Source organism: Crotalus tigris, unplaced genomic scaffold, assembly GCF_016545835.1.
Source record: "Crotalus tigris isolate CLP2741 ecotype Arizona unplaced genomic scaffold, ASM1654583v1 scf7180000018103.2265978, whole genome shotgun sequence".
NCBI classification, from domain to species: domain Eukaryota; kingdom Metazoa; phylum Chordata; class Lepidosauria; order Squamata; family Viperidae; genus Crotalus; species Crotalus tigris.
Window position 1 is genome coordinate 966902 of NW_024096824.1, and position 13652 is coordinate 980553.

Sequence of the window (13652 nt, forward strand, 5' to 3'; positions counted from 1 at the left end):
TGGATGAAAATGGGCCATTTTGAAATGGAGTGTTTCAAAACGCCCCATTTGCAGCCAGATAGAAGTTCCCAGCTTCCTGGGCCCTAGATTATCATTGCATAGCTACTTAATCTAGCATTGCATGGCGATCTGAGACAGGGAACCAACTACCATCCTCATTACTTACTTGCTGTCACAGATCTCATGCTGCCATTACTGAACATATATTTTGCTGATGCCATTCTTCACTCATTCAACACTGCTAATGTTTATCCAGGTTCTACTGAAGCCATTGCTTCTTCAAATATTTTGCTCTTAAATTTTCTGTCACTATTAATTTTGGATCCTTATCTGAATAGGTTTGTGGTTCTATATGCAAAAAGACCAGAGAAATTATTTTGTAAACTTTAATTTATATAATCTTGGCGACGTTTCGACAAAGTCCCATTCGTCATCTTCAGGCTGCTTTTTTCAGCTTCGTGCTTCTAGGAGCAATGAGGCATGATCACGAATGTGAAGCCAAACAACAGTAACGCAGCTCACCATCTCAAATCCTTCTGCAATTCAGACTAACCTGAGCACAACAAAGCCCCCACCCAAACAGAACACTCCCCCATCCAATCAGAGCACAGCTAACCCCCCATCCAATCAGAACATAGCCAAGCTCCCACCCAATCAGTTCATACCCCCACTGGAAGTTAAAAGGAAGAAACAGCTACGATCACACATTGCTCCTAGAAGCACGAAGCCGAAAACACCAGCCTGAAGATGACGAATGGGACTTCGTCCAAACATTGCCAAGACACTTCCAATTTTAGGCGGGAGAAAACCCGAATAACGAAAGACCTACATACAAGCACCCGCGAAAACCTCAGAAAACAAATATATATATAAGCTCTATGGTCTCCCCAAGATAGACAAAGAAGGAACCCCTCTTAGACCCATAGTCAGGTCCATAGGCTCACCTCTATAAAACCTAGCCAACTACAGCCCTATGCAGAATCCATCACCTCACACGTAAAAAACTCATTCCATTTCATAGAGATCATAAAGAAACAAAACTTACAGCCCAGCGAGCTACTCATGAGCTTCGATGTCATATCCCTCTTCACTCAAGTGCCAATCAAAGAAGCCTTGACAGCTATCCAAAACAAATATAACCCCCCCAAACACATCCTAGATATGACCAACCACTGTCTATCCAACACATACTTCATCTATAACAGACAAAAATAGAAGGAGCACCCATGGGATCACCCCTCTCACCTGTCATTGCAAACCTCTACATGGAACACTTTGAAACCCAAGCTCTAGAAAAATCTGATCACAAACCCAAACTCTGGCTCAGATATGTAGATGACACCTTCATAATCTGGCCACATGGGAAAGAAAAACTGGACAACTTCCTCACACACCTCAACAACCTACATCCCAAAATAACCAACTTTGCTTCCTGGATGTCTTAGTCTACAAGAAATCCAATGGCTCCCTAGGACACACCATCTACCAGAAAAAAAACCCACATGCAAAACACTTAGCTGATGAACAACACCTAAAAACCGAACTACACACTCTCACTAATGTACTTATATCCAATGGATTCCAAAGAAATAAGATTACCAAACTAATCCAAAAAGAAACCCCCACTAAAATCCAAGACAGAGAACAAGAAAACGGCAAAGCCTTCCTCCCTTACATAAAAGGCACCACAGACAGAATCAGCAAGATCCTCCACAAACACAACATCAAGACAGCATTCTGCACAAAGAGAAAAATATCCACCATCCTAAGAAACCCCAAAGACAAAATTGAGTTAGAAAATCAAGGAGTATACGAAATCCCATACACCGCTTGTCCCAACATGTACATCGGACAAACCAACAGAAGAATAAGTGCACGCATTGAAGAACATAAGAACTCAGTCAAAAAAGAGGAACCAACTTCTTCCCTGGTCCAACACCTTAAAATCACAGTACATGAAATTGACTTTAAAAAGACCACAACTATCGCTAAAACTGAACATTTTAATAACAGAATAATCAGAGAAGCCATTGAGATAGAAAAACGCCCACAAAGCATGAACAAACGAGATGATACCTCCCACCTACCAGCCATTTGGAAACCCGCCCTTATTGACAAACGAGTCCCTAACACAAAGAATGATACCAGACCCACACTCACGAAAACCACACAGGATGTCACCACCACACATCCATGCAAAAGGCAAACCCAAACCCATACTGATGATGAGGCACGACCACAAACCAGAATCCAGACCACAGCTGCATCATTAGCACTTTAAAGCCCTCCAATCCATACATGAAGCAAACTGACACCCACCATGAAGATGAGGCACGACCACGAACGCGAAGCCAAACAATAGCAAGGCAGCCCACCATCTTAAACTCCCCTGCAACTCAGACTAACCTGAGCACAACAAAGCCCCCACCCAAATAGAATACTCCCTCATCCAATCAGAGCACAGCCAACCCCCCATCCAATCAGAGCACAACCAAGCTCCTAACCAATAAGAACACACCTCCACCCAATCAGAACACAGCCAAGCTCTCATCCAATCAGTTCATACCCCCACTGGCAGTTAAAAGGAAGAAACAGCTACGATCACACATTGCTCCTAGAAGCACGAAGCTGAAAACACCAGCCTGAAGATGACGAATGAGACTTCGTCGAAACGTCACCAAGACACTTCCAATTTTACGCGGGAGAAAATCCAAATAACCAAAGACATACATGTGTGTGTGTGTATGTGTATATGTATGTGTGTATGTATGTATGTATGTATGTATGTATGTGTGTGTATGTATGTATATTATTATATTATTCAAATATATGTGTGTGTGTGTGTATGTATGTGTGTGTATGTATATATATTATTATATTATTCAAATACCTTAAAAGGAAAAGTGAGTGTGTATTCTTTTCTTTACCTTTTAGGTGACGATGATGAAATGCCTCAGGAGTTATTACTAGGGAAGCATCAACTTAGTGAATTGGGCAGTGAATCAGCTAAAATTAAGGCCATGGGCATTATGGATAGGGTAAGTTACTGCTTCCATAAAAATGAAGACATATCAAATGTTTATGAGGGGCTCTTTGTGATAAGTTTTGGTTTGGAATACATTTTAATATTGAAACCACTTGGGAGAATGAAAAAACTCGTATCTGTTTTTATCCTTATTTTACAAAAAATTACATTTGTTCTTCTTCTCAAATAGTCCAGAGTGAACTCTTGTGAGGTCCTTGGTAGGCTGTTTAAGAAAAGTTAATTCTGAGCAAAATTAAATTTATTTCAGAACTATTTCTTTTCAGTTTCGTATGACGCATGATCTTGGTTTATCTAATAAATCTAAATGTCAAACACAGAAAAGTAATAATTTCTGTTCATGTATTTATTTGGGATTTTTTTTTAGCTTTCAACCGAAAAAACAGTGAAAGTTCTGAACATCTTAGAGAAAAATATTCAGGATGGTGCAAAGCTTTCAACTCTGCTTAATCATGTAAGTTGTTAAAAAGATTGATGAGAACATGTTATTTATCAATGTTCTAGCTCCTGAAAATACTGCAATTAATATTACAGGTGTTTTTATTTGGAATGAGTAATTATTTTGACGTAGGTTTGAAGTCCATCAAATATTAAATTCAGTATTCAGTAAAAATGCTTTCCAAGAGTATCTGAATATTCAGTTTTTAACAGAATACTAGACATTACATGACTCCTTGGGCTATAATTTCAGAAATATTTCCTTAACTAGATTTATCAGTGCTTTCAACAACAAAGTTTCTAATGCGCTCCCTTCATTGAAAAAAAATCCTTAAAAATTCAGAGAGGTATTCAAAAATGTATTTGTCTTGAAACTAGCACAGTCAGACATTAGGAATTGACAATAAGAAATGTTTTATAATATTTTATCTTATGTCATAAAATCATTTATGATAATTGTTATATCATAAAATGTTTTATAAAATTTTCCAACAGATTTGTCTAGATTTTGGACAAATTTTGCTAGTCCATTTGAGGTACTTTAGTTTAAATATTGTTTATTTATTATTTTATTTATTTATTAAATTATTTTGCCACTCATCTCACCCTACACTGAATAGTTTCTCCCAGTTAAACTTATAGTCAAGAGATTTTAGTAGTATATAAATAGGCAGTGAACAGATATTTTTAATTAAGATTTTAAATATCAGTATTCGTAAATATATTTTATTTCTTCTAAAAATGCCCACTCAGATTATGTTGGGATATAAAATATGGTTTCATTTTCAAGCAATGAGCTATGTATTCTTGATTTTTATTTTTATTTTTTAATGTTTTTTTAAGCGTTCATTGCTTATTTAAAAAACAATCCCCGTAGAAAATGGGGGGGGGGAGTCAAGCAGGCAATGGTACCATAGTATTATAATTAACACATATTCATTTTTAAACAGTAAGTTAAACATTGCCCATATTGACCAATATTGTTCATGGTATTACACGTGATTTCCAATTAAAAACATTATGTCCTAACAGCTCTTATCATATACAAAAATCAACTCAATAAACATTAAAAATATTTTGATGAATTATTTGCATCTTAAGTTCATAATAAATGTTTAACATCTTTAAAACATAATACTATTGGTTTGTCATAATAGGATATTCCAATACTATATTCCAAACTTTGTTCTGATAATTCTACTTTAAAAATATTTACTACACTTTAATCTTATTATAGAAATAAACTGTAACTTTAGCGTCAATATAATACAATAAAGAATTTATGGTTTCAGATTTTGAAATACCAAAATATGTTTTAAGTAATTCTGTCATCATTTTGCAATTTTAAGACAACCCAGTTGTCTCAAAAAATGTTTTTAAATTAGAGTTGTCTCAAAATGTCAGTATTTCAGACGAGCAGAGTTTAAAGTTATGCTCTAGAAGTCTTTCAGCCTTCTTTCTAGTTGTGCTTACAATAGTTTTGGAGGTAAATCACACAGTCACAAAAGTGAGGTTACATCATAATCCCAGTGATAAAGTTGAAAATACAAATTATGTAGATTTAGAATGCCTGAACCCATTTTTTATAATGTTAACCTGACAATCTTAATGATACTAGTATCACAATGTATTTATGTTAGTAATTTAATTTTAATAATTTCTCACAATATATAGACTAGAACAAACATGTCAAACTCGTGACGTCGCAAGACGTATCGGGACAGTTTTGCCAGTGCTGGCAATGGGGTGGGCACGGCTTCAGGATGATGCATCTGACCTGAGGGCCAGCAGTTTGACACCCCTGGACTAGACTATCATGTGATAACTGTAATTTTATTACTAAAATGTTTTTGTGTTGGTTGATGATTGAAATAAAGATTAATAGTTTTTGAAAATTGAAAGCCTGGGGATTTCAGCATTACATTTTTAACGGTTATAGTATTAATAATTATTTCTGAATCACAGACTAAATTATTCCAACAATAAAGATAAATAAAAACACAGAAAAGTAATAATTTCTGAAAATTTTCTATTGTGCCCATTTTAGGTTTTATTCTATATTTTAAATGAAATAATTTTCTATCCTCCCCATTTTAAGTTTATACATAAGGAGATTGCATGAATATATATTATTAATCCTTGCCTTACTTGACCTCTTGGTGGATTTAATACCATTGACCAGAGAACCCTGGATTGACTCAGAGGATTGAGGGAGAGTGACACAGTGCTGGTTCATCTCCTTTCTCCAGGATCAATGTCAGTTGGTTCTGATTGGAGAGGAGAGATCTCGCCCTTACCTCCTACTATGGAGGGTACTGCAGGGGGCAGTACTCCCTCCTCTCCTATACAACATCTAAATGAGACTGCTGGGTGACTCCATCTGTCATCATGGAATGAGGTATCATCAGTAGAACTGGTGGTTATTTATGACCATTACAGTGTCCCATAGTCATGTGATCGTCATTGACGGCTTTATATATGGAGGCAAAAAAGATTTTCCTGTGCTTGTGTTTTCTTGTATGGTCTCAAAGTGAGGCATTCTATATTATCCAGCAAGGTTGGTCCTGAGAACATCATTATTGGCTAGATATGAAGCAGAGGAAGGGCGAGCAATGGAGAGGTGCTGTGAAAGGAATTGCTAATTGATCCCATTTTATCTCTTGTGCTGGTGATGACTGCAGCAGGCTTTATTCATCCACTTGGTTGTCTATTTAGACTAGATCAGTGGCCCCCAACCCTTTTGGCTTCATGGATCAGCAGCGGCAGGGCGGAAGGGGATGATTTCGGGTGAGCAATCTGATGCTGCACTTGCATAAATAAAGCTTTGTGCACTCACCTGGTGCTTGCTCAGCCTGGTTCCCAATGGGCCCCATCTGCAGGCCAAGGGTTGGGGACCACTGGAATAGATTATCATTTAGGATAATTATTATCATGAATTTGTGAATCAGTTACGTAACATGTAACAATCATTCAACCCAATATGATTTGCATAGGCAAGTTAGTGATTGTGTCTCTGTGTGACCCAAACAAATTAATGCCTGCAGGATAGCTGTCACCACCTATGATCAGCCACATCTGTGTGGTAGACAAATAGTATTTCCTCAGGTGTAGCATTTTATATAAAGGAATATATTTCTAAACTGGGGTGGGAAGAGATTCAAGATAAAAGAAACCAAAATAAAAAATGGTTTGTTTTGACTATGGATTTCTATCCATACTTTTACTCTGGTGAGCAATACAATGCTATTGTTAGAACAAATCCACATATAGCTCTTAATTAGAAGAATTCTGCCAATTAAAAAAGCATGCCTTATTTGAAAGGGATTTTTTTTTTCTGATAGGGAATGTCCTCTTAAATCTTAAAGAAGAAATAATTAAAAAGCATAGGAAAGGAATATCACCTCTCATTCCTTAAATTAATATTCATTAAAGGATTCAAAATTAGAATGTTATAGGGATAAGCAATGATCTGCAAACACAGAAAGAGTGAAAAGAAGTGGACAAAAATAATTAAATGGGAGAAAAAAATCTAGCTAAATCTAGTTTATACTAATGCTATTCAATATGCCTCTTCATATCTCTCTATCCCAGTAAAACATCATTTGCTTCTGTCATACCCATACATAACTTCATACTTAGCCTTTTCTTTACATTTCCTGTGTCCCTCTTTGTGAAGATTTCAACCCTTCCCAGCTAGAAGAACTCCAAAATCAAATTCCAAAAGAAGATACAGGTAATCCTCGACTTATAACCACAATTGGAGCCAGAATTTCCATTGCTAAGTAAGGCGGATGTTAAGTGAGTTGTGCCCAATTTTACTGCCTTTTTGCCACACTTGTTAAGTGAACCAGGTGGTTGTTAAGGCGATTTGGCTTTTCCATTGACTTTGCTTGTTGGAAGCTGGCTGGGAAGCTTTGCAAATGGCAGCCACTGTGTTCTGGGGATGTGGCAACTATCAAAATACATTCCCAAGTGCCCAAATTTTGATCATGTGAGTGTGGGGATTTGGCAATGGCCATAAGTGTAAGAACTGTGACTTTTACACTGAATTGTAAAAGTACTGTTTTTTCAATACTGTTGTAACTTAGAATGATTGCTAACAATGGTTGTAAGTCAGGACTACTTATAATAGCAAATTCTTTCTGTAGTTACCCAAAACATTATTCAGATGTGACTGAAATATTTGGTGCACACGATGAGATCCAAGATTGCAGGACAGTCCTCTTCTAATTTCTGGGGAAGAGCTTTTGTTATTAGATAATGAAGTTCACAGATTAAAACTACAAGGAAATTTCATTACCAGTGGTGACCAATTGAAAGAATTGCATATTTTAAAGGGGTGGTTTGAACTAGAATGTGAAACAACAACCAAAATACCTTTAAATTGTTAATGTGATAATGAAGCATACAGGCAGTCCTCATTTAGTGGCCATAATTGGGACTGACAACTTGTTAAGCATACAGTCACTAAATGGGGCAGTTGCTAAATGATAAGTTAAATGGTTGGGAATAAATGAATTTAGGCATTATGTAGAAATCAAAAACTTAATAATTGTAGGAGAAGAGCAGGCAGAGCTGGGGGACTGAGTTAAACGAATCATCAGCCTAAAGTTATTAAGTTCCCACAAATGGCCTAAGTGTCATGATTCCGATATACAGAGTTGAATAAAGCAGAACTCCGAGGGTTGCAAATTCCTCAAAGAACATGTTTATTAATTACAAAGTATTGGCACATCAAAAGTGAAACAAGTCTGAAGACACACATAACAATTCCCCAATACAAAGTTAGGAAACCCCACCCCTAAGGCTATGCAAGCAACTACGTTCCCCAATACATATTTTTGACGGGCTTTTTATGCAATGCCCAGCCTGCAGTCTCTGGAGCAGCTGATGACCTTGGTTCCCACGGGATAAAAGTTTATTTAGACTAGCAAGCACCTGGCAACCCAATCTCTCCTTTCTGTGTGTCAACCCAAAATGAATAGGAGGAATGGCTACAGTCATGCTCATTTTTAGAGTTGACAGTCCTCTCAGAAAGAAAGAGTCTCCTGCAGGGGAAAGAAAAAGCATGTTAAGCATTCTCTTGAGGCTTGTGAGGGTATTTATCATAAAACTTTTTTATCAATCTATCTGCTTTCAATTTTACATTTCACCCATGTAGCTTCTGAAAGGTGGTAACTTTTCCACTGAACAAGGTAGTGTAACTTTCCCTTGTACAACCTAGAATCGAGAATATGTTTTATTTCATAATGCGTCTCCCCTTCTACCATCACTGTACCCGGCGGCTCTTTTGGAATAGGTCTTAAAGGGGATTCTGACACACATTTTAATAGACCGCAGTGAAACACAGGGTGAACTTTCCCTAATAATCATGGACATTTTAACTCTACTGTGACAGGGCTTATGATCTTAGTGATGGGGAAAGGACCAAGGAATTTTGGACCCAATTTTCTACTGGGGAGCTTTAACCGTAGATATTTCATTGAAAGATAAACTAATTGTTGAACATAAAAAGGTTTCTGAGGGAAACATCGTTTGCTTGCTCCTTATAAATCTTGGTGGCCTTGGTCAATACCTTCACGTTTACCCAACCCCCCTGGAAAGATGTCAGCCATTGATCCAAAGTCTAGGAAGTAGGAGGCTCCTGTGGGAACTCAGGCATGGGCACAAGTCTCGATCTGTTACTATCTTGAACAGGGTGAGACCAGTGTTACTGTGCACAGTATTATTGTAAAGGTACCTCTGCAAAAGGCAAGAGGTCAGCTGGTAATTTACATAACATCTGAGGTACTGTCCCACCATTGTGTTAGCTTTCTCAGAAGCTCCATTTGTATTTGGATGGAAAGCTGATGATAGCCCCTGGGAGGACCCAATCAGTTTAACTAACTGCCTCCAGAATTTAGCAGTAAACTGGACCCCTCTGTCAGAAATAATCCACTTTGGGGCACCATGGAGTCAGTATATGCTTCAAAAACAGTTTGGTTAGCTTCTGGACAGAGGGAAGTCCTGAGCAAGAGATGAAACGTACCTGGTTGGAAAATAGATCAATCACAGTCCATATTACAGTGTTTGTTTGTTTATTTATTTATTTATTTATTTATATATAAAATTTATAAGCCGCCCCACTCCCGGGAGGACTCTGGGCGGCTAACAATAAAAAAACATAAAACATAACAAAACGAACAGCACAAGAACAGTCATCCAGGGGTCAGATTTTATAAACCCCAGGCCTGCCGGAAAAGCCAGGTCTTAAGCAGCTTACGGAAAACCAACAGGGTGGGAGCGGTCCTAATCTCCGGGGGGGGGGGGAAGCTGGTTCCAAGAGGTGGGCGCCATCACAGAGAAAGCCCTCTGCGGCCCCGCCAAATGGCACTGCTTGGCCGACGGGACATGAAGGAGGCCCAGCCTGTGGGATGTAACCGGACGAAGGGAACTATGAGGTAGTAGGCGGTCTCGCAAATAGCTTGGCCCTGAGCCTTATAGGGCTTTAAAGGTAATAACCAACACCTTGAATTGGACCCGGAGACCAATAGGCAACCAGTGCAGCTCACGGAGGATAGGTATAACGTGGGTGTATCCAGGAGCACCCATTATCAGTCGCGCGGCTGCATTCTGGACCAACTGTAGTCTCCGAATACTTTTCAAGGGTAGCCCCATGTAGAGCGCGTTGCAGTAGTCCAGAACAAGTCCCTTGTTCTCAGGTAATTCCACTGTAAAATCCATGACTATCTCCTCCCAAGGCTGAGAGGAATCCTCCACTTGTTGCAATAATCCTGGTGGTTTTCCAGGATGCCTCTTCATGGTAGCACAAGTGGCACAACTCTTAACATAACTCTCAATTTCCTTTTTCATTCTTGGCCACCAGAATTGCCTCTGCACCTGATGCAATGTTTTTAAAAATCCAAAGTGACTTGCTTGCTTAGTGTCATGACTCCATTGCAATACCTGGAGTCTGAGGCCATCAGGGAGGTATAACTTAGAACCCTTCCAAGCTAGTCCTCCCCTTAAGGTTAATATAGATTTGTTATCTTTAAACCAGGCATCAGTCTCTAATTTCTTCTTCAGTTCTTTTAGTGAGCAATTGTCAGGACCAGCAGAGGGTCTCTGTGTATGTGATTTGGTTGTTATTTGAGAAGCGGATTGCAGTGGAGGAATAATGGAGTTAATTACTTCCTCTCAGTGGCTCTTGAACTGGGGCATTCTAGACAAGCATCAGCCAAAAAGTTTTTACCCCCAGGAAAATATTTTAAAGTGAAATTAAAACAGTTGAAGTACTGAGCCCACTGAACTTGTTTGGGGGATAATTTACGGGGGGTCTTGAGAGCTTCCAAATTTGTGTGATCAATCCATACCTCAAAAGGTATTTTCTCACCCTTCCCAAAAATGACGCCATGTCAGCAATGTCAAACGAACTGCAAAAGCCTCTCCCAAACTGCCCACCTCCTCTTGGTGTCAGTTAATTTCCGGGAAGCGTAAGCACAAGTTTGTAACTCCCCTCTGTGATTTTTTTGTAAGAGAATGCCCCCCCTCCCCGGCCACGTCACTTGCATCAGTTTGAATGATGAATTGTTGTCCAGGGTCAGGGTGCTTAAGAACTGAGTCAGCTGCAAAGAGTCTCTTTAGTTTTTTGGATGCTGCCTGCCACGCTAATGACCATTGCATTGGCTGACAAAGTCGGGGGTTTTCCCCTGCTTTTCCCTCTTTTGAGTAAATCTGTGATTGGCATGGCTATCTTTGCAAAAGAGGGAATAAATAGACAATAAAAGTTGGCAAACCCCAGAAAACTTTGAAGCTGCTTGTGGGTCCATGGAGATTGCCATTTTAGTACTGCTTTGACTTTGGCAGGATCCATTTCTACCCCCTCATTTGAAATCTGATACCCCAGATAATCAAGGCATGACTGGCGAAATTCACACTTTGACAGTTTTGCATACAGTTTGGCTTTTAACAGTCTCTTTAACACCTCATGGACCAATTTGATGTGTTCATCCATGGTTTCAGTGTAAAAAAGAATCTCATCAAGATAAACCAAAAACCCCTTGTATAAATTATCACAGAGCACCTGATTTATCAATTGCATAAACACGGTAGTCCAAAAGGCATCACTTTAAATAGGAAGCTCCCCAATGGGCAATTAAAAGCTGTTTTCCACTCGTCCCCCTCCCTAATCTGGATCCAGTAATAAGCCTCTCTTAAATCCAGCTTGGTAAAGATTTTTCCTTTAGTCAGGTGGGCTAACATGTCCTACATCAGGGAGAGGGGGGTATATATTTTCCACACTGACTGCATTCAAAGATTTAAAATCTGCACATAATCTAAGACACCCATCTTTCTTTTCCTTCAAGAGCATGGGAGCAGCCACGGGTGATTTGGCAGGATGAATGAAACCCCAAGCTAAGTTTTTATCAATGTAATCTCTCAGTTCTTTCATTTCTCTGGGTGTCATAGAGTACATTTTTGGTTTGGGGAGCTTGGCACTGGGCAGAATTTCAATAGCACAGTCCATAGCCCGGTGTTGGGGGGAGGATGTCACATTCCTTCTCACTAAACGCTTCCACCAAATCACGGTATTCAGTGGGGACCAGTTGAATCCCTGGCAGTTTTTTGGGCTACAGTCTTTAGGATTTTGTGGGGCTCCCCTCAGATCTTGCTGATGGCCAGTATCTTTGTTTTATCCTCAGTGGCAGGTGGGAGGGGTCCTATCCCCAGTCTTAACTTCCTCATTCCGTCCTCCCACCAGATGTTAGGACTCCATTTATCCAACCATGCTAGCCCCAAAATTACTGCTTTGGTCATCTTCGGAACCGCCACAAAATGGATGATTTCCCAATGCTGACCATTTCCAAACGCACAGGTTCGGTTAGGTGCGTGGCAGGGGCACCTCGGATGAGGGACCAGTCGGCTTTCTCAAACCTCATGTGCAGGGGCAATAGCTTGGCTCAGATGCCCAGTTTGAGCACAGTGGGTAAGTTAATTAAGCAGAGTGCACCCCGTGTCTATTAGGATGTTCAAATTCATGAGAGCCCGTTTTGGGCACTATCAGCCTGGTGGGAATGTCAAAAGAGGGAATGGTCTGACTCACCATGGGATCCTCCTCGCCTTCCTCGTCACTGATGTACTGTGCTGGCATCTGCTGGCTCAGATTGGGGTTTGGCTTCAAGCTCGGCGATAGTGGAGGCTTTGACACCCAGGCCTTGACGTGCCCAGTTAGTTTTTTCTCTTTCCCCTTTGGGAGCTCTTCGTGGTTTCATAGCAGTGACTGGCATGCTTCTGGGTTGAGGGTGAGGAGCTGGGCACTCCATAGCACGCTGACCCATCTGACCACACCGGTAGCACTTGATTGGAGCCCTAGCTGTTGCTTGGGAGACACTGGGGGCTGCAGAGGCTTGGGGATGTCGGTCATAGAGGAGTTTTTCTTGGATGCGCGGCGGCTTAGGTTCGGTGGTGCTGGACTATTGCGGGTGGTCCAGCTCAATGTCTAGCAACACTGCCATACGGTACCACTCATGCAACAGATTAGGAAGACCTCGAATGATGCAGGCTTGAAGCAAGTTACAGACTAGCCCATTTGAAGTAGTTGATCAGTGACTATTCAGGCCACTGCCCCAGCTGATTAGTAACACTCCTGAATTCACGGACGTACTCCTTTGCAGGGTGGCCTCTTTATTTCAGGTGGTAGATTTCTTTCTCAGCCAGCAGGACTCGGGATTTATCTTCAAACTGACCCCTCAGTTGCTCCATGAATAGATTAATGCCGTGCAATTCAGGAGCCCCTTCGCCATGGAGGTTGGTCACCCAGTCGGCAGCTTCCCCCTCTAAATTTGCTGTCACAGCATTCACCTTCATAGCCCCATCCAGATAGGCATAAGCGTAGCAATCTAAATGAGCCCACACCTGGTTTAAGAAGAAGGTTATCTTCTCGGGATTCCCATCAAAGGTGGGGTTGATGGGAGGTGGTTCGAACCTTGGTGGAGCCACCTGCACCTGCTGCTGGGCTTGGGTGGCTTGCTGTTCCTGGGGACATGGCCAAACCTCTTCCGGACTTCTCTTGGCTGGGCTCCAGGAGGCATCCCGAGGCCGTGGCAACAGACTTGACTGGGATATAGGGCTTGGTATCACAACTGGTTGGGGGATGGGCAAAGCAGCATGGGCTCTAGCAGTTGGGCTAGAG

General features: G+C 40.5%; 1 protein-coding gene across 4 annotated transcripts in view; it reads left to right on the forward strand.

Moving 5' to 3' along the window:
* Positions 1-13652, forward strand: part of NIPBL (NIPBL cohesin loading factor) — a 197330-nt gene that overhangs the window by 127051 nt on the left and 56627 nt on the right. For all 4 annotated transcript variants that reach the window (XM_039347918.1, XM_039347920.1, XM_039347919.1 and 1 more), the window contains 2 exons: positions 2935-3038; positions 3411-3497. In XM_039347918.1, the coding sequence (XP_039203852.1) occupies positions 2935-3038; positions 3411-3497 (191 nt within the window). The remainder of the gene's footprint in view (positions 1-2934; positions 3039-3410; positions 3498-13652) is intronic.